Raw genomic sequence first — 22,786 nt, forward strand, 5'->3', positions numbered from 1 at the left:
TTACTGGGAGTGTGAACACTTTTTACATTTGCTGGTAACTCTGTGCTTGTCTTATGTGTCATCCACACGCACGTGCACCCTATAAATGACTCTGCTTAGTACCTCTGAATTTGCTTTTGTCTTCCTCTTACTACACTTCACCATCCATAAACCATGTTAAGAACCTAGCATGTGGAGTGTTACCCAAATATATACACACACCTATGTACTGAGATCTTACATATACACCGAAACTTTTCTGGTTCTTGATGTCACAAAAATACGATCATATAATCCAACTTTTTGCGCATCTTATTTTCTCACCATAGCCCTTCATGGAAATCTCCCAAGTGACTGTGTGGCTCAAGTCTTTCCATGTGGGAACACCACAGGTTGGTGCTTCTGCTAATAGGTAACAGACATTCACTGTTTCCAGTTCACTTGTGATGAACAGCGTGTTATAAAACATACACCCTGTATACGTGCCCTTACAACGTTGGTGCTTCTGTTTCTGTAGGTTAGGTTTCCAGGAGTGGCACTGCTCCTCCTGGACACACCTACTTTAATTTTACTAGCTGTCCCAAGAATGTCTTCCCCTGAGTCTGAACAAGTCACATTCCTGCCCGCAGTATGTAAGAAGACACTTTCCCTATTTCCAGCTCATGACAGTATGTGTGTATGTGTGCTCAGCTGTGTTTGACTCTTTGTGACCCTATGGACCGTAGCTCACCAGGGCTTCTCCAGGCAAGAATACTGGAGTGGGTTGCCATTTCCCTCTCCAGGGATCGAACCTGCACCTCCTGTATCGGCAGGCGGATTCTTTACCACTGAGCCACCGGGCAAGCCCATACCTTTTCTTCTTATGTTTTTGCTAAGGGTAGTACTAACGCATTGCTATGCTAATTTCCATTTTCCTGATTACTCTCTTCAGCATCTTTTTCTTTTTGATTCAAGAACTATTAAGTGAATGCATCCAGTGTACCAGGTTCTATGCTGGGCACTGGGGAAGAGAGGACAGAAAAGCACCATTCCTTCCCTGGGGTGAGGCACAGGGCCAGGACTAAATATCAGTAACTACGTGGGTGTACAACGACCAAGTGTGACTGCATGCATGGAGGAGAGCATGGCGGCGGCAGGGGTTCTGGGGAAGAGCCGCGTCACTGGGGGAGCAGGAAGGGTCTCTATGAGGAGCTGGCCTGGGAGCCGCAGACCCTGGACAAGAGACGTCTAAAGACCTGCCTCCAGGTCAGTGCTCACCTGGATCTGCTCTTTTGTCCAATGTTATTTTTCAAGATTCTGCCTGTTTTTCTAACATGTTCTCTGTTTTTCTTGTCAATGCATAAGTGCTCTTTGATATTACTGGCACTCAAACTATTTTCCCCAATCTACTGCTTATCTGCAGTATACCAAAAATACCAAAAAAGTGCTTAATTTTTAAGTCATTTAAAAAGGCCTGTCTCTTATGGGTTTCTAATTTCTGTTATAGGATGGCTTACCTTACACCTAGGTTGTAATTATAATCTAGATTTCTAACTTTTCTAAAATTGTTTTAAGAAGTCATCAGAATTTTTATAAAATGAAAGTCCAAACCTATCTGCTTCCAGATAGACATGCAGTTTATCCAGCTTAACTTACGCCACAACAATTCAATCTCAGTGAACTAAAGTACTCCTCAGTATATTTCCACTTCCTCTTAGAGGCAACACACCCCTGTGTATGCAAGAGGCAGTCCTGGAGTCATACCATCTCTATTCCAATCCTAGCCCCACTGCCTAACAGGGGTCTGACCCTGGGCAAGTCACTTAACCTCTGAAATGTGACAACACCCACATCCGGATTCGGACAAGGGGCTTCCCTGGTGGCTTAGCAGTAAAGAATCCATATGCCAATGCAGGAGATGCGGGTTCGATTCCTGGTCCGTGAGGATCCCACATGCTGCGTAACAACTAAGCCCATGTGCCACAACTACTGAGCCTCTGCTTTAGACCCTGGGAGCTACAGCTATTGAAGCCTACGTGCCTTAGAGCCTGCGCTCCACAAGAGAAGCCACTGCAATGAGAGAAGCCCACGCACTGCAATCAAGAGTAGCACCCACTCGCCGCAACGAGAGCAAAGTCCTCACGCAGCAACAAAGACCCGGAGCAGCCAAAAACACACAAACGGATAAGACTTAAAAAAAAAAAGAACTGTGACAGTAAGAAGCCTGATAGATCTAAGATTAGAGCTACTGAGTGAGCAGCTGGACAATAATTCTGGGACTTGGGGGAGAGGTGTTTAAAGTTGTGTCACCAAATGAGGCCACTAGGGAGAAAATACAGGCAGAGGAAGAAAATACAGGCACAGTGAAGCCTAGAGCCCAGATACTCGGCGGATGGGCAGGGTGGGGGCGGCAGAGGATGAGCAGGCAAAGGCAGAAGGGGGCCCATGAAACACCAGGAAGACCAGGAGAGGGTGGAGTGAAAAGCAGGAAGTGTTTCCGGAAGGAAGTTATTCAGCTGTGCCAGCATGCCCACCAGGAGGCCGGGCGACAGGACAGAGAACCTGGTCTGCTCGGCGAGGTGTCTGTGAGCCATAAGAAGGGCAGGCAGAAGCCCAGCCCTGCCGGAACAAATGAGCCGAACAGCAGAGGACACAGAGTCCACCCTTGGTTCTTCCCCTTCCACACGGCCACAAGAAGACAGACTGAAAAACTCAGACTCTGTAGCTCAAATTACTGACATTCCACGGGACTCTTCTTTGCTGTTACATCTATATATACACAATATATAAAATATAAAAATGTTTTTACAACTACAAAGCACAGAACACGAAACTATACATTTGGACAAATATCACAAGAACACACACAAAAAGAAAGTATCAGAATGGGAGAATTCGTGTGCTTCAATGTCGTAATATTAAAAGTAAACATTTTTAAAGACTAAATGGCAATTATAATTAACTGACCATAATATAGAATAGCCATAACACATGAAAGAATATAGGAAAACAATATTCTGTTGTTATTAAGTCCCCTTAAAACTAAGTTCCCCTTCTTACACTGTTGGTAGGAATGTAAGCTGGTGCAGCCACTATGGAGAACAGATTCGTGGATCCTTTAGAAACTACAAATAGAACTACCATACGATTGAATAACCCCATTCCTAGGCATATACCCAGAGAAAACCATAATTTGAAAAAAACACATGAACTTCAGTGTTTACTGCAGCACTGTTTACAATAGCCAGGACGTGGAGGCAACCTAAAATGCCCATCCACAGAGAAACAGATAAAGATGCGGTACGTATACACGATGGGATACTGCTCAGCCATAAAAAGGAATGTAACTGTGCCATTTGCAGAGACATGGATGGACCTAGAGACTGTCACACAGAGTGAAGTAAGTCAGAAACAGAAACAAAACTTGTGTATTAATGCATATATGTGAAATCTAGAAAAATGGTACAGATGATCTCATCAATATTTGCAGAGCAGAAACAGATGAAGTGCACAAACATATGGCCACCAAGGAGGTAAGGGGAGGTGAAATAAACTGGGACATTGGGACTGACATATACACTACTGATACTGTGTATAATATAGATAACTAACGAGGGGAAGGGGACGACCCAGGATGAGATGGCTGGATGGCATCATGGACTCGATGGATGTGAGTCTGAGTGAACTCCGGGAGATGGTGATGGACAGGGAGGCCTGGAGTGCTGCGATTCATGGGGTCGCAAAGAGTCGGACACGACTGAGCGACTGAACTGAACTGAACTGAACTGAACGAGAACCTACTGTATAGCTCAGGGAGCTCTACTCAGTGCTCTGTGGTGACCTAAATGGGAAGGAGATCCGAAAGAGAGGGGATATATGCAAACATATAGGTGATTCACTATGTTGCACAGCAGAAGCTAACATTTTAAGCAACTGTACTCCAATAAAAACTAAAAAGGAAAAAGAATAGCAGTCATTTCTCTACCAAACTACGTCTTGGACAAGGCTTACTCTTTTCAATAAGTCAATAAAAAAATACTATATACTACTTAAAAAAAAGTTGAAAATGTAAAAAAAAAAAACAAACACAGAAAACTGAGTTCCCTAAAGCAAGTTTCTTGATCCAGAATTTTATTCCCTTTCTGTCACCTCTGACCTCACCCTGTGCTCTCTGAACACCAATCAACCTACAGTGACTATAATGAAAATACCTTTAATGTACTACAACTGCTGTTACAGACCCATCATTAGCGTACAAACTCAGGCTGTTTCTCCAGTGCAAGATGAGCCCACAAATCCTGGAGGCACGGAGCACCTAGCCAGAGAGTCATAAACCAGAGACATCCTGACTCCCCAGTCAGAGGAAGTGGTTAATCCCAGCTGCTTCTTTTTCCTCTTGGCCACACCATGTGGCTTGCGGGCTCTTAGTTCCCCAGCTAGCAATTGAACCTGGGCCCTCAGCAGTGAGACTGCCAAGTCGTAACCACTGGACCCCCAGGGAATTCCCAATCCTAATTTCTTCTGCTTTAAGACACCCTCAGCTCAAAACCCAGGCTGGGGTGGATCTGAGAGGGGGGCTTCTTTCCCCATGCTGCTCGGCATCCTGGAATAAACCCTTACTTTGTCATAAACTCCTGTTCTCAGAGTTTCGGCTTTCTGTGCTGCAGGTACATTCCACACTTCGAGAAGCAGGATGAGATGACAGTTGTCTGCAAACCTGTCTATGCGTCAGAATCCCTGGGGCCAGTTACAAGACAGCTCCTTGCCCCTGCCATAGGACAGGCTCAGTCCCACACCCTCACGTGATTCTGTATGGCTAGGTAAGCCACCAGGAGGAACACTGGGGCACTAAGACTTGAGAACTTGGGCCCGTGCTTCTCTCTAAGCATGCAGGAGTGAGAAGCAGGAAGACCTGCTGGGGGAAATGCTAGACTAGAGGTGCAGTTCTGTTGTATAATGGGAGAAAAGGACTAACTAGGAGGTGACCCATCTTTCCTGAGGCCCTGGCATTACCTGGCCCTGTGCCAGCCTTGGCGTAACCCTCCATGATCTCAGCCTTCAAGGAGCCTTTACTCTAGTTGAGAAATTAAGACAATAAACAAACATGAATAGACAAGTTTGTTTATTAAGATGTTAATCTGTGTTTTGCTCTTATTATAGGAAAGGAATGTTACTTTTCCATGTCCTTTCCAAGGGACCTAACAGAGCTGAGATTCACGTATTAAGAGCTCTTCTTTTACAAATTCAAAAATAATGAGCTGTAAAAACTGGAAGGCCATTCAGGCATATTCTGAAAGCAAGAAAGGCAATCAGTCTTGTATTTACCAAAAGATGTCAAAGATTCAATCCATATTACTGACAGTAGTGATGCAAATGACTCTTGTACACAGAAGTGGAGGGCTGTGGAGGGGAGCTGAGCAGCTGACCCACGTGTGTATGTTTTTTGATTTTCCTTGAACTGGCTATAACATCTTACTAATTCCCTCATGAATAAATGAATGAAATAATATCTGTGACCTATGTTCATTTTATATTTATACGAATCATGTTTTTACCTTTTAAGAAAATTGTTCTTAAACATGTTATATCCACTTATCTAAATTATATTTAATTCAAAGATGTTTATTTTTTAACAATGAGACAAAAATTCCACATTAATAACTAAACACTAACATGCACTTAATTAATGTGCAGTCTGTAGCAAGAGTAGATCATTGAGTGTGAGTTAATTTCATATTTTACTGTTAGTCTGCTGAGCACGAACTGTCCACAGGCTCACCTTTGGTGCACCATCCTTCTGTATCCCTACGTCATTTGTGGCAATTCCTTTCACACTGCCATCTTCATGAAAAAGGACCTAGAACAAAAACACTTTTCATTATCACCTAGAGACTCATAACTGCCTTGCAAAGAAACAACAAACGGCTTTTGGTTTTTAGAAGGTGAACTTATTCTACAGATTATAGAGACACAGGCTTAAGAATGTTCAAGCAAAAATAAGAGATGTGCTTTTAAGATACTCCCTTCAAGATCAAACAGAACTCAGCTCAAACAGCTGGAAATGGAGGAAGTGTCCCAACCTGAAGAGGAAGAATGGGGGAGCTACTGAGAAGTCACCAAGGAGCCAGGAAGATGCAATGCAAGGCCATCTGCCACGTTCAGAGGTCAAGGGCGTGTGTACAGAGCCTGGACGCGGGGCCTGTGACACATTGGACTGTCAGCTGGGGGTGCTGAGGACAGGGTCAGCCTCTTCCCCAATGAGCCCAGACCCCAAAACCAAACACTCGAACAAGACAAAACAGAGTGGGGCTGAAGACAGCCCAGGGGTGATTAAAACTTATTTCTGGACCACGAAGAAAGAGGGAAAACTGGTCAAAAGTGTGATTGTGAGGATGAGGAGGAGCAATTCTCTCTCTTGCTCAGTTTCCGTTTCTTCCAGAGGAAGATGCTCTTTGGACAGGAAAGAACTAGAACCTCATGCCAGGAAGTATGCTAGTGAAAAGGTGAGATGAGAACCAGCGGCAAGGCACATGACACCTTGAAAACAAACCCACGCTAGGACAGGGCTGTGGCCTGGACCTGTAGATGGCCTGGGCAAATAGGGAACTGCGGAGGAGAGGAGAGCTGCTGGGGACTCTGAGAGAGAGAGAGAGAGAGAGAGAGAGAGAGAGAGAGAGAGAGAGTGTGTGTGTGTGTGTGTGTGTGTGTGTGTGTGTGTAAACCATGGATGCCACAAACCACCTACTTGTGGCTTGGATACTGATTCCCATTAAGAACAGTTTATTCAGGAGAAATGCAAACCCAAATCCACGTGTATGAACTGGGAACCCAGAAACCAGTAGCAGGACGTGTAGTGCCGAGGCCCATGTGTTTTATTTGGCTTACATCTACTGTAATGGGAAAAACAAAGATGGTTTTAATTTCACTGGTGACAAAAAGGACAACTCCCTCTCCTATCCAGATTCTTTCAGCATTTCCTTTAGAAAACTCGACTGTAAATTCTGTCTCTCTTAGATATATGGGAATCATATAAAAAGCTAAGCAAGATTCCTGGTAGTTCAGCATCTTAGTGTTTCTTGGGTCCTCAGAGACACATCTGACATATGACCACAGAGGATGGTGTCTAGTCTCCCTGTCTCTGGGGGACAGTCTGGGCTACGTGCCTGCCTCCACATCATCACTCGCTGCCAATCAAAAAGATACAGGACGCTTTATTTTTCCCTTTGGAGAAAGACGATTAACATGTATGTAATGGACTGTATCCGTCTGGCTGAGTAAAAGGTTAAGAGTTCTCTCTTTCTTGGCAACCTCCCTAGCAGATGGCCTGTAACTGCTCTGCAGTCTTGGTTTAATGCTCATTCAGTAATAAAACTGCTTCTCTTGTTTATAATTTGTAGAGGTGATTTTTTTCCTGGCTTGGCAGGAGATTTTGTTTTTAATAATTTCCCCAACAACAACTAGTGAGACTCTATATAGTGAGATGTAGTTACCAGAGTTATTTTGAAGGAATTATTTATTGGAAGCACAGTTTATAGAATGAAAATGGCAACCCGCCTTGCTGTAGCCAGGCTTGAAGTAGTTGATTCACTCTGGGTGGCAATGAGAATACTGCAGCAACTCCAAATATGTAACATGGTGGTTGTAAGCATTGAGACTATTTAACCTGAAAAAAAAATCACCAGTGAAGGTGGGGCAGGAGAACAGGGCATAATAATTGGAAAGCTGTCCTTGGGGGAGGGCACAGATTTGTTCTACACACTGTAAGAAAGTAAAGAAAGTAAAGTCTACTCAATTTACAGAGGCTTTTTTCATTCTAAGTTGACCAGTCACCTGATGTGGAAAAATACCAGGACTTCAAGTACTCTTTGGATTGATCCTGCTAAGACTTCTTCTGATCTTACAACTCTAATATCCTATGGCTTTTTGAAAATATTTATCTATTTACTTCTGTATCATTCTTGGTTTAGTTTCAAAAGAAAAAGAGACCACTTCTATCAGCATTAGGAAGAGAGAGGCACAAACCTCGGCAGCTGCATAGCCAGGGTACACCTCCACACCCAAGGCTTCCGCCTGCTCCCCCATCCAGCTCACCAGATGGCCCAGGCGCACGATGTAATTGCCGTGATTGTTCATCGGGAGACCTACAGACAGAGGCTGGGTTCAGAAGTCTGACTTCTTAGTGGGAAGTCGCAAAAACCTAAATACTAAATTTAGAAATTCTAAGGTCTAATTTCTGCATTATATACACGCATCATCTTCTGGCCATAATTTCAATTTCTTTCCTAACAATTTTGGGTCTAGAGTTCAAACTATTACATTGAAAACAACGTTACAGAACTAAATCAGAAATTCCTGGTTGCTTTACAAGACTGTCTCAGTGAACCTGGACTGGAAGACAAAAAAGCACTGGGCTCTGGTCCTGCTTTCTTTTCCACAAGCTAGCTGTGTAATTTTGGGCAAGTCCTTCAGGTCTCTGGGCCTTTCCTTTCTCATCTGTAAATGGAATGGATTTAACCAGATGAAATGTAGTTCCTTCCAGCTGTGGAATTCTGAAGTCCAGAATATTTATCATTCTTTACCTGGAAGAATTGGCACAGGAATTCTGTATTTCTCTGTTAAAATTCCAAATCTATCTTCTGTTACAGGAGTGTTGAGAGGGGCCTGGAAACAAAAGGAGGATAGAAAAGGGTGTTTTGAGTTCATATCTGTAAGGATAAACACAAAATAGTAAAATAATATGTCAAAAAGGAAAAAGAACTGTCTTCCTCACTTTTCTTCCGTCACTTCCTTTGGAAAACCTGACACTGTAAACCCTTTGTCTCTTTGAGATGCATGGGAATCTTTCAAAAAACGAAACAAGCCAGTTTTCATCTCAGGACTGTCTTTCCTGGGGAACCTGGAGCCACCTTTGAGTGGCTCAAGGAGGCTGGCCTCCTGTCTCCCTGCCTCTGTGGAGGTCAGGCTAGATACTGGCTCCAGTGCTCAATGGACACAGAAGAGAGGCTTTATTTTTCTTTGGATAAAGACAATGAACAGGTGTGGAATGGATTGGATCTGCCTGGCTACATGAGGCTTTGATGTGAAAAATGTTTTCTATTAATATTATAATTGCTATTTTGTCAATACTAATTAAATGATGCCTATTTCTGAAATACACTGAAGAGAGAAATTAGGCATAATTACAGCATGTCAAGTTTCAAGGAGTCTGCTACTTTAGAAGGAAGAGCCCTGTCACTTGTGCAAATCCCCAGGTCGGCACTAACCTCCCAGCCTCAGCACTAACCTCCCAGCCTCGGCGCTAACCTCGTTCCATCTCAGCCTCTCCGCCAGTCCTCGAGAGGTGTCCTCCTGAAGCCCCCGCCTGGGAGGCGACAGGGCCTGAAACAGTGCCTTTGCTTATGACTCCCGTGCCCCAACCACGTTCTGTCTGTCAAAACCTCTCCTTTTCTGCTGCTCTTTGGAGCTCCTTTCTGTTTGCTAGATAGGGTGCTGCTCAGAATCACTGAATGAAGCCAATCTGACCTTTAGATTTACTCAGGTGAATTGTGTTTGTTAACAGTTTTCACAACTGTTTATATAGAATATTTAGTATTCACAGATACTAAATATTCTAACCTTGAATACTTGAACAGAAATGATATAGCTCATCTCAAAGAAGAAAAAAGTGAGATCCACAGAGTATAAGATTTTAACCGAGGTCATACAAACGATGAGCACAGTAAGACTAGCACTGGGTTCTCTGTAAAGCTCGCCAGTGATGTATCTGCTTAGGTTATAAGTCTTACTAATGTATTTCTTCAGAAAATTAGATTAAATTACCCTCTTTGGGTTTAGGTATAAAAAAATAGGATACTTATAGAACATTCTATTAAGAACAATGATATAAACACCTATGGAGTAAGTTAGGAAATACCCTCAAAATAAAAAGTGAAGTTGCTCAGTCGTGTCTGACTCTTTGCGACCCCATGGACTGTAGCCTACCAGGCTTCTCCGTCCATGGGATTCTCCAGGCAAGAATACTGGAGTGGGTTACCATTTCCTTCTCCAGGGGATCTTCCCGACCCAGGAATCGAACCTGGGTCTCCCGCATTGGAGGCAGACGCTTTAACCTCTGAGCCACCAGGGAAGCTGTATTTTATTCAAAGACCTTCTCAAGATAATGTCTTCTCATAAATCCAGTACACAAACACAACATGTATAAGGCATTATGTGAAAATGAGTTAATTTAAAAATCATTAACTATATTAGATGTTAGTCAATTTTTTTGGCCGTTTTAAAATTAAAAACCTATCTACAGTTACCCTCTAAGAGCTATAACCAGGTGAAAAGGGTTCTCCATATTTCTTTCATCTGGACATAGAAATACAATCAAGATGAGACTCGGTATAAATAACAACTTTTCATACTCCCTTCTCCTTCCAGTCTGGGAACAGCTCTTGTAAAGCTCGTGGATCCAGGCACGCCCCTGAGAGGGTGTGAGCGCCTATCTGAGCAGCTTTCTCCACCAGACACACGCGGATGTCCTTCTCGTGCTGGGCGGCCAGCTGCTTGAGCCGTGCGGCTGCGGAGAGCCCCGCAGGCCCAGCACCCACAATCACCACGTCCGCCTCCTCTGCAAACCGCTCCATGTTCACTCCTGGGAGTGAAGAGGATTTAAACATGCATAACAATTCTGGGATGACTACGACCTGATAAAATCACAATGTTGGGTTATGACTACTCACTATCCTTTATAGCATTATAATTTTTTTAAATAAACTTTTTGTTTTGTATTTGGGTATAGCTGATTAACAATGCTGTGATAGTTTCAGGTGAATAGCAAAGGGGCTCAGCCATACATATACACATATCCATTCTCCCCGAAACTCCCCTCCCATACAGGCTGCCACAAGGCATTGAGCAGAGTTCTCTGTGCTATATAGTAGGTTCTTGTAGGTTATCCATTTTAAATAGTGTACGTAACCATCCCAAACTCCCTAACTATCTGTCCCCCCATTCTCCCCTCCCCGTCACACCCCCCAAACATAAGTTCATTCTTTAAGTCTGTGAGTTACAGCATTATTTATATAAATTGCCCCTCTGCTTCCTGCGAGAGCTATACAAAGTATATTATTGTTTCAGCAGAATGTTCTCTGTTTGAGGGCATTATCATACTTCAGCTTCCATAAATCAACTTTTATTACTGAGATCTATTAGTGTAAGTTTGCAAATATTTGCTTATCTAAATATTAATATGTAACAGATTTGATAAAGTTATAAAATATTAGGTGATTTTATGCTATCCTGAAAAATATAATATCAATATTTACCTCTACAAAATGATACAAAGTTTCTAGAAAGATCTCAACAGTTTCACAAAAATGATGACTTACCTTCCCATCGTTTGTCCTGATCCCGGGGATAGACAGTATAGTGGGTAGTAATTCGAGGTACAACAGAAGTTGAAGACCATCGTATAGCGCACAGAGGTAGGTAATTTTTCTTAATTTTTATGGCATGAAAGCACTGGTATACTGCACAAAAATTAGGAACAGTATTATTTTTTCAAATAGTTTTTCTCAAGAGTAGTTTGAAGAAAATCTTAAAGCACACACACACACACACACACAATCTAGGATTGGGGATCTGATCTGCTTCCTGTTTGTTGCTGTTTAGTCACTAAGTCATGTCCAACTCTTTTGGGACACCACAGATTGTAACTTGCCAGGCTCCTCTGTCCATGGGATTTGTCATGCAAGAATACTGGAGTTTTCTGTTAATTAGCCCTAAAACCTTAAAGAATCATTCAACTGTTATAGGTTTCAGTTTCCTCATTCAAAAAAGTAAAGGGTTACCAGGTGATCACTAAGGTACCATCTTTTTTTTTTTAAATCTTGCCACACAGCTTACAAGGTCTTAGCTCCTTGACCAGGGATTGAACCCAGGGCCATGGCAGTGAAAGTGCTGAGTCTTCACAACTGGATTGCCAGGAAACCCCCCCAGTAAGGTAACTTGTGAGTCCATGAGACGCCTTCTCTTTGGAAGCCTGTTTATCTTATGGCCACATCAACATTGCATACATTCAGTCAGTGAACAGTTAAAGCTACACTGCAGAGCCCTTAGCTGGGAGAGAACTGAAGCAGACTGTCCTCTTTCCAAGGTAAACAATTCAGTTGGCTATTCCTCATAAAGCAATGTTCACAAACTAGAACATTTTAAAAGCTTTTTAATAAGTTAATCTATTCAATTTACCTTATGTCAAGCTTCACCTATAAATAGGATGACCGTATAATTTACCACCTAAACCAGATACTTGGAGAGCACTACAGTGAAAGTGAAAGTCGCTTAGTCATGTCCGACTCTTTGCGACCCCATGGACTATACAGTCCATGGAATTCTCCAGGCCAGAATACTGGAGTGGGTAGCCTTTCCCTTCTCCAGGGGATCTTCCCAACCCAGGATAGAAGCCAGGTCTCCCACACTGTGGGCAGATTCTTTACCAGCTGAGCCACCAGGGAAGCCTTTCGTGGTCAGCGCCAAGGGAGGTGCTAATGGTTACACCGGGCCCACGCAGGCAAAAGGCGCTTCAGGGTTGGCTTCATTTTAACTTAAGGAGACCCACCTTCTAGCTGAGTTAATGTATATATTCTTTGAGTTAGCAAATAAGAATTTTATGGAAATAAACACAAGTGTGCCAAGATTTATCTGCAAGAATGTTCATTAAACTTCCATTGTCCTTAAACCTGCACCTCTCTCTCCTCCGTGCCTTACCTGAAACCGAGCACAGCAGGCCTCACAAAAAGAGAGAACTAGTGAGGTGGGAAGTGCCTCAGTTCCCAGCAAGAAGTTCTAAAGTCATCTGTGTTGTGTTGGACCTTTGTTCATTCACTCAGGTTACAGTAAAGAGAGGTCTTTTCTCTTCATGCAGATGAATCCTTCCACCTGGATGATGACGCTTTTCCTTCCCATCTTCTTAGAGATATTCCTACTTTAAATAGTAATACCCTCCTTTAATCCTGGATCTTCAATTTCTTATCCCCTTCTCTAGTACTCCTCTCCACAGTGATCCTTCCCTTAATAATAACAAAAATAAAAAGACAGAATCCTTCCTTGGGAATAGCCCTGAATGATATCAAAACTTACATATGGAGCTATGGGAGTCTGTCATGGGAGAAGGAGTAAAATCATCAAAGGAGCAGAATAAAGAGTTCATAAAAAGCTAGAATACATATAAGGATTTGGTATATGATAAAGATGCTTTTTCAAATCAGAAAGAAGAGACAGTTCTTCATTAAATGGTCAGATACTGGCAGAAACTTGGCTCTTTCTTAATATCAAAATGAATCTCATTTGATCAATGATTTTAATAGAAAAAACTGAAAGTATAAAGGATTACAGTGATAAATCCACAAATTATTTGAGTCTCTGCTTTTGAGTGTGGTCTGCACTTCAGGATCAGCTTCCAGTGAGTAGAGTGTGGCAAGGAAAAATACTAACTTTACAGTGGAGAGCCATGACAGACACTTTGACCAAGAGATCAAGTTTACCATTACTGCAATAAGACATATTAGTATCACATGATGTGATGTGATGGGAAAAGCTCCTCACCTCTGTGGCACACCTCCCCCAAGTCTACAGCCTTGATCTAATTGTAAGAAATCACCAGACAAACTCAGATCAAGGGACATCCAACAAAACGCCTGACCAGTGCACACTGAAGGTGTCAAGGTCATGAGACACAAGAAAAGACAGAGGACGTGCCACACTGAAGTAGACGTGACAGGAGAGGACGTGACAACTAAAGCAAGGTGGGGACCAGGCCTGGGTGCCGACCAGAAAAAGAATCTGGACAAAGGCCACAGTTTAGTTAATACTGTTGTATCAGTGTTAATTTCTTTGCATTTGATGATTATTTTATGGATGTGAAGTTAAGCTGGATGAAGGTTATAATATCGAGAATTCCTCGTGCTATCAGAAAAGATTTTTAAAAGAGTGTAAATGCTTGTGACCTTGGATCAGGCAATAGCTTCTTAGCTATGACACCGAAGAACAAGCAACAAAAGAGAAAACAGATAAAATGTACTTCATTGAAATTAAAATCTTTTGTTTTCAAAAGATACCATCAAGAAGAACAGATAACTCATGGAAGGGGAGAAAATATGTGTAAATCATATCTCTGATGAGGGTCTTGTATCTAACATATACAAAGAACTAATTTCTAGTAAAAAAAAAAAAAAAAGACAAATAACATGATTAAAAACATACAAAGAACCTGAATAGCTGCTTCTCCAAAGAAGATAAACAAATACCCAATATGCACATGAAAAGATGCTCAATATCATTAACCATCAGAGATAAGATACCACTTGATATCCACTGGATGGTTATAATCAATAAGATAGATAACAAGTGTGGGTGAGGATGTGGAGAAACTGGAACCCTCCCCTACACTGCTGGTGAGAATGTAGATGGCGCAGACACTCTGGAAAACAGTCCGTCACTTCCTCAAAATGTTAAGCATAGTTTCCATGTAATTCACTCTTAGGTATATACTCAAGATCAAAGGAAACACGTCCATACAAAAACTTCTGCATGAATGTTCATAGGTACATTATTCACAGCAGCTCCAAAGTGGAAATGACCAAATGTCCATTAGTGAATGGACAAATAAAAAGTGATACTGAAATACTATTCAGCAATAGAAAGAAGTAAACATGGCCAGACCTTGCAAACATTAAGCTAAAGTGACTAGAAGCCAGCCACAAAAGGACCACATTAGGGACTTCCCTGGTGGTCCACTGGCTAAGACTCCGTGCTCCCCTTGCAGCGGGTCCAGATTCAATTCCTGGTCAGGGAACTAGACCCCATAATGCTGCAACTAAGAGTTCACATTCCACAGTGAAAGCATTCACACGCTGCAGCTAAGGATCCTGCATGCCACAACTAAGACTCGGTACAGTCAAATAAATTTGTATTTTTAAAAGACCACATATTATATGATTCTATGTATACAGGATATCCAGAATTAGACTAATTTATAGAAATAGAAAATAAATTAGTTACCTAGGGCTGGAGAGTTGGGATTGATTTCTAATGGGTATGAGATTTCTTCCTGGGATGATGAAAATGTTCTAACACTGTGTGATGGAACTTTGCAGAACTCTGTGGACATACTAAAAACCACTGAATGGTATACTTCAGATGATGTAATGACATGGTATATAACTTACATCTCAATAAAACTGTTATTATGGGAAAGATATTATGGGATTATGGGAAAAACATTTATAATTTTTAGAAAGAAACTTGGATTTGGAAAAGTTTTTCTAACTATAGTTAAAAAAAATCTCAAAAATCATAAAATCATTTAACTAAAATTTTAAACATCTATATGACCAAAAGATGACATAAATAGTGTCTTATTTATATTCTCCAGGAGATAGCATACTCCTATTTATTTTCGTTTTTGTGTGCTAAATCTCAGTGCTAGCCTATATATAGGTAAAAATATTTGTTGAGTATCAGTCCTTTTTATATTCCTTTCTTTCAGAGTACTTACTTATGACTGACTCATGCTATTATGAAACAGGTTAGTCCTGTTTTATTGTAATTCTCTGTGAAAAGGCAGGGTAGAGTCATAAATGAGAAGGATTAAAAGGCCAACAAGAGGGAAAGAAAAGCTAAGCCATAGGCTGGGAGGAAATATCTGCAGAAAACATAGCTGATACAGGGCTGACATACAATATACATGAAAAACTCATTCATCAATAATTCAACAAGAAAATAAACAGCTCAATTTAAAAACAGGCAAAAAGATCTGGACAGACACCTGGCCAAAACAGTTATTCAGATGGAAAATAAGTGTAGGAAAAGACGCTAAACACCCCGTTTCATTACGGAATTGCACATTGAAACAACTGCAAGCTGAAACACCTATTAGAATGGCCAAAACCCAGAACGTGGAGAACACCACTGAGGAGGTGGAGCCGCAGAACTCATTCATTCCTCCTGGGAACGCAAAACGGTGCAGACACTATGGAAGACAGTTGGGCAGTTTCTTACAAAGCCAAAAATACTCTTTTCCCTCCTCCTTTAAACTCTTTTATTAAGTAAACACTTCATGATCCAATGTAAGTATTAAAATAACACAATGCTGAATAAAAGGGAAAGTGAAAATGCCCCTTCTCAAAATGTTTCCAGAATAAATGAATGCAGGACTTCCCTGGTGGTCCAGAGGTTAAGAATCTGCCTTGCAATGCAGGAATGTGGGTTCAATTCCTGGTTTGGGAACTAAGATCCCACATGCCACAGAGCAGCAAAGCCCACACACACCTACTGAGCCCATGTGCTCTGAAGCCCGTGTGCCACAACTACTGGAGTCCATACACCACAACTAGAGGGCCTGCATGCCACAGCTGAGCCCGTGTGCCACAACTGGAGAGTCCACACACCACAACCAAGGTCTTGCTTGCAGTAACTAAGACCCTGCTGCTGCTGCTGCTGCTGCTGCTAAATCGCTTCAGTCGTGTCTGACTCTTCGCGACCCCATGGACTGCAGCCTAACAGGTTCTTCCGTCCATGGCATTTTCCAGGCAAGAGTACTGGAGTGGGGTGCCATTGCCTTCTCTGAACTAAGACCCTACATAGCCAAATAAATAAATCTGAAAAGAAAGAAAAAATGAGGGCATGCTGCGGTCCCCCCGCCAGCCCTTCCTCCACCTCTGCCTCCTCTACACGACCCAGGCCCTCTGTCCCTGAGAGGAAGCCATATTCGGTCTCCTTCGCGGGCCCGAGGTGCAGCCATGGCAGACAGTGGGGACACCCATGCGATGGGCAGTGGCAGTGCGGACCAGGCCTCCACGGGAGCTGCGATGGCACGATGGGTGCTCTCGGGAGCGGTGGCCCCATCAGCCTGGCCTCAGTGCCTCTCGGGGACCTCGCACTCATCACACTCATCTTGGAGCAGTTCAAGAACCAGGGCCTGTTTGACAGCTTCTGCCAGGACTGCCTGGCCCAGATGGACATCAAGCCAGCTTACCAAAACCGGAGGCAGAAAGTGGATAATTTTGTTGTCAACACATCTGGATAAGTGGGAATGGAATCCTTCTATGAACAAAAACCAGCTGTAAAATGGTCTGAGGCAGAGTGTGGTTCAGTCAGGGATGTTGGAAGCTGGAGTGGACAGAATTCTTTCTGAGGTGGTGGATCCCAAACTAACCCATATCTTTTGGCCACAAACAGAATGAGCAATTAATGAATTCCTGGTGGCCCAGAAAAAAAGAAGTCGTGCCAGTGCTGCCCCCTACCCCGACCCAATCTCCCTGAGCCTGGAAGCTAGGACCCTCCAGCTCCATCCCAGGCTTCCCTAGAACATGTCTCACACATTTTGGAAGCTCCTTTGAATTAATGGTGAAGAACTGGATTCAGTTACTTCATTCAACTTTAGAATGAAGACATGCCAAGGTCCTCACTGACTTCAGCGTTCAACGCTGACTGTGGGGTGTTCAGACAGGAGAGGGAGCAAGCAGGGCTGTAGGAAAGTGACTGTGTGGGCCCCCACACGGTGCTGCCATCTGGCCAGCCTGTCCTAGGGGATGACACCCAGCAAACGCTACAGCTATACTAAGAAACACCACATCACCTTGGGGGTTGTCCTGAAAGTAACCTTTGTTACTTAAGAGACTGGGTAAGCAGAAGCTACAATGAATGAACACAGTGAGTCTCAAAGATGCAATTTAAAAGAATGACAGTAAAGGTTGGCCAGGAGTAGGTATTTGACAATGCTTATTTGATACTGTTTCTCAAAGTTGCAAATCAGAGTGTACAAGCTATCAGCACCAGATAGCTGTAAGATTGTTGCCACCCTCTTTACATAACTCTGTAGCTTCTACTTCCTTTCCACAGCAAAAGGGGTCAAAACTTGGGACCCTCAAATGGATGAGGAAATGCAGAGTTGGATGAGGAAATGCAGAGTTGGGTGTAGGGAAAAGCATTTGCAGACTCTCTGTCCAGGGCTTCTTCCTATCCTGCAAGGGCTAGGAAGTCTTGAGTGTGTTTATTTTATTCTCATGTTTGTGTTTTTTAGAAGGTGAATAAGTGGCTTAAGTTTTATAATTAAATCATTTGATACTCTGAAAAAAAAATGAATATAAGATAAATTATATACTCTTTAGAAGAGCATATAAGATCTCTTACTATCTGAACCCAGTTTATCTTTTGAAACTATTTCCCAGCATTAATCTATTAAACACATTCCCAAATATTGCATTTTTTCACACCACTGGGCCCTTTGCTTCCTATTTTGCTGTTTTTTAAAAAAATTATTACTATGGTCAAATATACATAACATAGGATTTATTATCTTAATCATTCTTAAGTGGACAACTTGTTATTTTCTTTGTCTGGAATATTAAGAAAAAAATTTTTTTTTGGCTGGGCAGCAAGGCATGCAGGATCCTAGATCCCAGACCAGAGATGGAACCTGTGCCCCCTGCAGTGGAACCGTAGAGCTTTAACCACTGAACTGTTGGGAAATCCCCTCTTTGCCTGGTGTCTTCCTTCACTTTTCTGTACTGGTTAAACTTCCTTTGGAAATTGTGAAAACTCTTCTTGGTAGTTCTAACCCCCTCCTTGCTCTTGTAACACACTGTACAGGATTGTCTTATCCTTCTCCTCTCAGCTCATGGGTTCCTCAAAGGCAGAGAGGGTCTGATTTATCCTGAAAACCTAGTGCCCGTTGCAGGGGCTGAACAAAGAAAGTGCTCCATCAGCTCTTCCTACACTCCTCTGTAGCTCTGATACTTGCTTCTGAAGCTAAACATACTCTTACCATAGGATCCAGCAATTCCTATTGCATTTGGCATTCACCAAAATGAGTTGAAAATTAAACATCCATACAAAAATCCACAAACAAGATGAACAAACTCTAGAGATCTACTGTATAACACTGTACCTATAGTCAGTAACATACATTTACAATTTTGTCCAAAGTGTGTATGTCATGTTCTTATCACAATAAAATATCCAGAATTTAAAAGATTCACCTGAATGTTATAAGCATCGCTATAAGCAACCTTATTCATAACTATTGAAACTTGGGAGATGTCCTTTAATAGGTGAGTGGATCAACAGACTGTGGTGCACCCATACAATGGAATGTTAATCGGTGCTAAGAAGAAGTGAAGAGACACTGGAGGAAATGCATACTGAAAATGCTACATCCTTTATGATTCCAACTCTATGACATTCTGGAAAAGGGACAGTAAAAGATCAGTGGGTCAGGCATTCAGAAGAGGGAGGAAGGGATGAATATGTGGAAAAAAGGGGATCTGTGAGGCAGCAAGGCTATTCTGTATGACAATGTTATTAGTGGAGGATATGTGTTATTACACATTTGTCAAAACCCACAGAATCTAGGACACCCAGAGTGAACCTGAAACTCTGAACTTTAATGTATCAATACCGGCTTCCCAAGTGTGACCCATGTACCACACCAATGTAAGATGTTAGCAGGGAATGGGAGAAAGTTAGAAGGAAACTGTGTACTTTCTGCTTGATTTTTTTTAAATCTAAAGCTGCTAAAAGGAATAACAGTTATTAACTGAAGCAACAAAAAAGACAAACAGAATAAGGCAGCGGCTAAGTGAACAGACTCTGGAGTTTGTCTAGACTGTGTTTGAATTCAGCAAGTTATGAACTCTCCCCACTTCATGAGCTCTGAAGTTTATTGTCAACCTTTGTCTAGAAAACACTATTGTGCAGGACCCAGTACATCTCACACAAAGCAAGTGACTAATACACATTTGTTAACCTGATAGGTACCTTCCTAATTACAATTTTAACTGTCATCCAGCAATTTGCAAATCTCTGGTTTATTTTCCTAAAACTAATTCCTGGATTATAATGATAACAATGAGGGCTTTCTCAGTTTTTGTCTTTAGAGGAAGCATCTATCTGCGTGTGAATGAGCTTCTAAACATGGAACAATAAATAAACAGTAAATCTTAACAAAGGTTTTTGTATTTTGGATTTGGAGTATATAATAAAATTTATATTTTCATTGGCATATAGAACAGTTATGAATTTTCAATTTTATTACTACATGGTACTCTTTATGACTTTATGAGACATGTGGGGCAGCTACAATCCTCATTTACAGCAGAGAGAGAGAAATTCAGATGACCCCAGCCAACCCAGTCTCTATCCTTCCAACACCAGTCAAACTCTGAGGCTACAACTGGACTTGACCTGGCCTCTGAAGTTATAGGACCTGAAACTAGCTGTCTCCTTCCTCCCTCCCTTCCTCCTCTCGCTTTCCTTCGTTTCCGATTAAAAGGAGATGTCAGCCTGGCAAAGGCTAATTATTTATATCCTTAAGCACTCAACTGCATAACTGATTTATTTTTATGCTTCTTTCCAATAAAATGAATTTTTTAAAAAGTAAAACCTAGCATCAGACAATCAATTAGATTATGATGAATGCAGGAGGGGAAGAGGTTTGAAGCACTGAACCCTAAAGCCTCTTAAACACTAGAAACCTGTTTTCCGAGAGTCACTCTTTTACTAAAAAAAAGTCAACATATCAATTTTCTCTACTTGCAAACAGCATACTAAAAACTGTAATATTGGGAATAACTTTTTAAAATCTACTTATCCCTTCACCTTTATTAAATCTTAAAAAAAACGGTAAATAAAGATATTATAGGAGAGCTCAGTTCCAGAGTTCAAATAGAGTACTATCATCATTTAAAAGAACACTTACTTATTTATTATAAAAAACAATTTTTTTGATGCATTGTAATTGAGCATACAGAAGTTATCATTTGATTTTGAAATCTGATGATTTGGTCCCAAACAAAACTGTAATTTAATTGCTTATATACCTAATAATTTTCTTAAAAATATCTGGAACTGGGTAATCTAATTTCCTTTAGGGGGTTAAAGAAAGTCACAACCTTTACTCCTTTTCTGAATACAAAACTGACACTTAACTTCAGAGATTTAAACACTTAGACACCTTGGCTAAATTTTGGTAGAGAGGTGAGGTCAAAAAGTTCAGAGAACTCATGATATCACCATAGAAAATCACACTGATGGCAATTCTGGGTCCACCTCTTTGATGTCTGTAGTCCTAACACCATGCCATGAAAACAGCAATGATTGAGCTGCTGCTGCTAAGTCACTTCAGTCGTGTCCGACTCTCTGCGACCCCACAGAGTGCAGCCCACCAGGCTCCTCTGTCCATGGGATTCTCCAGGCAAGAATACTGGAGTGGGTTGCCATTTCCTTCTCCAACGCATGCCTGCATGCTAAGTCGCTTCAGTCGTGTCCGACTCTGTGTGACGTTATGGACAGCAGCCTACGAGGCTCCTCTGACTACGGGATTCTCCAGGCAAGAATACTGGAGTGGGTTGCCCTTTCCTTCTCCAGCAATGATTTAGAGACCCAATAAAAACAGAAATAGTAATTTTGGTGGGATTCGGATAGCACCTGACCCAAGAATGATTTCAATTAAATTAAGAGGAGGGAAGATTGCATCTGATTACTCTGAAATTTTGAAAAACATAAAGCATATTGTGGACAAAAAATGTCACCTGCTAATTTCAGTAAACAAAAGATGTTGTGGTCATCAAGCGATCAGCCATAGCAGCTGCCTCCAACAGTACAACCCTGAGGGGATTCAGAATGGAGAAAAGCAAGGTGCTGGCCCTAAATAGTAAAGATCCTTGTCAAGGAATAACTGTAATGAGCCTAGACTCTGGCATCTTCCCATACAGAGAAAAGTGCTAAATTCATTAATTTGAGATGTCTAGTTTTCTCTAATTAGCAGTAACCTTTTGATGTTCCAGCTACCTGTTTTTTCTGTTTTTACTCCCCTGGCCCTAAACTCCTGTACATCCTGGCTATTCCCTTAACTCTCTGGAACAGTCCTTCAGAGCTATCTCAGAGGCTTTCTCCTGGGTTTAAGTCCTCAGCATTTCTGTTGATAACAGGCTTCCCTGGTGGTTCAGTGGTAAAGAATCTGACTGCCAATGCAGGAGACGTGGGTTCAATCCCTGGGTCAGGAAGATACCCTGGAGAAGGAAATGGCAACCCACTCCAGTATTCTTTCCTGGGAAACCCCACGGACTGAGGAGCCTGGTGGGCTACAGCCCATGGAGTTGCAAAGAGTCAGACATGACTTAGCAACTGAGCATGCACTCATGTCTGTTGAATACAACATAACTCTCAACTTCTAGGTTTTGCTTCCCACCCTACACCCCTCACTAGCTGACCTGACTAGTTGGTGACTGCAAAAGGACCTAGAGCTGACTTCTCTCCTTCCCCTGAACTCTACGAGGAACGAGAGCCTTGGTACCAGTAGTGGCCTCTTCTGCTCACCCACCTCCTTGGACAGTCAAGATGAATCCAGGTGACTCTTCCCTGGTTCTAGGAACTTCAGATTATTGGTTGATGATTCTGAGTTTTATCCGGTGAAGTATAATAGGTACCTAGCTCCCCAGCTGAAAGATGTTGAGTTGAAAGCTCCCTGGCTGAAAGACACTGAGTGCTCTGGACTGGGTGATTAAGTGAGAGGCTGGCCTAATATCTTTGCCTCCAATTAACATTCCAGTTAGGTTTGCTGCTGCTGCTGCTAAGTCGCTTCAGTCGTGTCTACATACAAAACTTATACTTCCAAGAATTTACTTAACTGGGAATTACAGGAAATCACGCCTTGAAAATGACTAAGATGGGGTTCTTTCATCGTGTACAGAGTTAAGTCAGAGAAAGCCAGCTTGATAAAACATCTTTCCAGAATTCCCTTAAAGAGATAAAAGTGCTCTAGAAGGAACTTGCATTTCTCTTTCTG

At 42.0% G+C, this 22,786-nt stretch overlaps 1 protein-coding gene and 1 non-coding gene across 3 annotated transcripts in view; both read right to left on the reverse strand.

Moving 5' to 3' along the window:
* Positions 1–22,786, reverse strand: part of ETFDH (electron transfer flavoprotein dehydrogenase) — a 40,411-nt gene that overhangs the window by 10,970 nt on the left and 6,655 nt on the right. For both annotated transcript variants that reach the window (XM_069557104.1, XM_069557102.1), the window contains exons 2-6: positions 11,331–11,471; positions 10,365–10,594; positions 8,538–8,619; positions 7,981–8,099; positions 5,738–5,815 (exon numbers count right to left, since the gene is read on the reverse strand). In XM_069557104.1, the coding sequence (XP_069413205.1) occupies positions 5,738–5,815; positions 7,981–8,099; positions 8,538–8,619; positions 10,365–10,594; positions 11,331–11,471 (650 nt within the window). The remainder of the gene's footprint in view (positions 1–5,737; positions 5,816–7,980; positions 8,100–8,537; positions 8,620–10,364; positions 10,595–11,330; positions 11,472–22,786) is intronic.
* On the reverse strand, positions 10,013–10,084 carry TRNAW-CCA (transfer RNA tryptophan (anticodon CCA)). The gene has a single exon. It is a non-coding gene; the product is annotated as a tRNA-Trp (tRNA).

The sequence above is a fragment of the Ovis canadensis genome, chromosome 17 (assembly GCF_042477335.2).
Source record: "Ovis canadensis isolate MfBH-ARS-UI-01 breed Bighorn chromosome 17, ARS-UI_OviCan_v2, whole genome shotgun sequence".
NCBI lineage: Eukaryota > Metazoa > Chordata > Mammalia > Artiodactyla > Bovidae > Ovis > Ovis canadensis.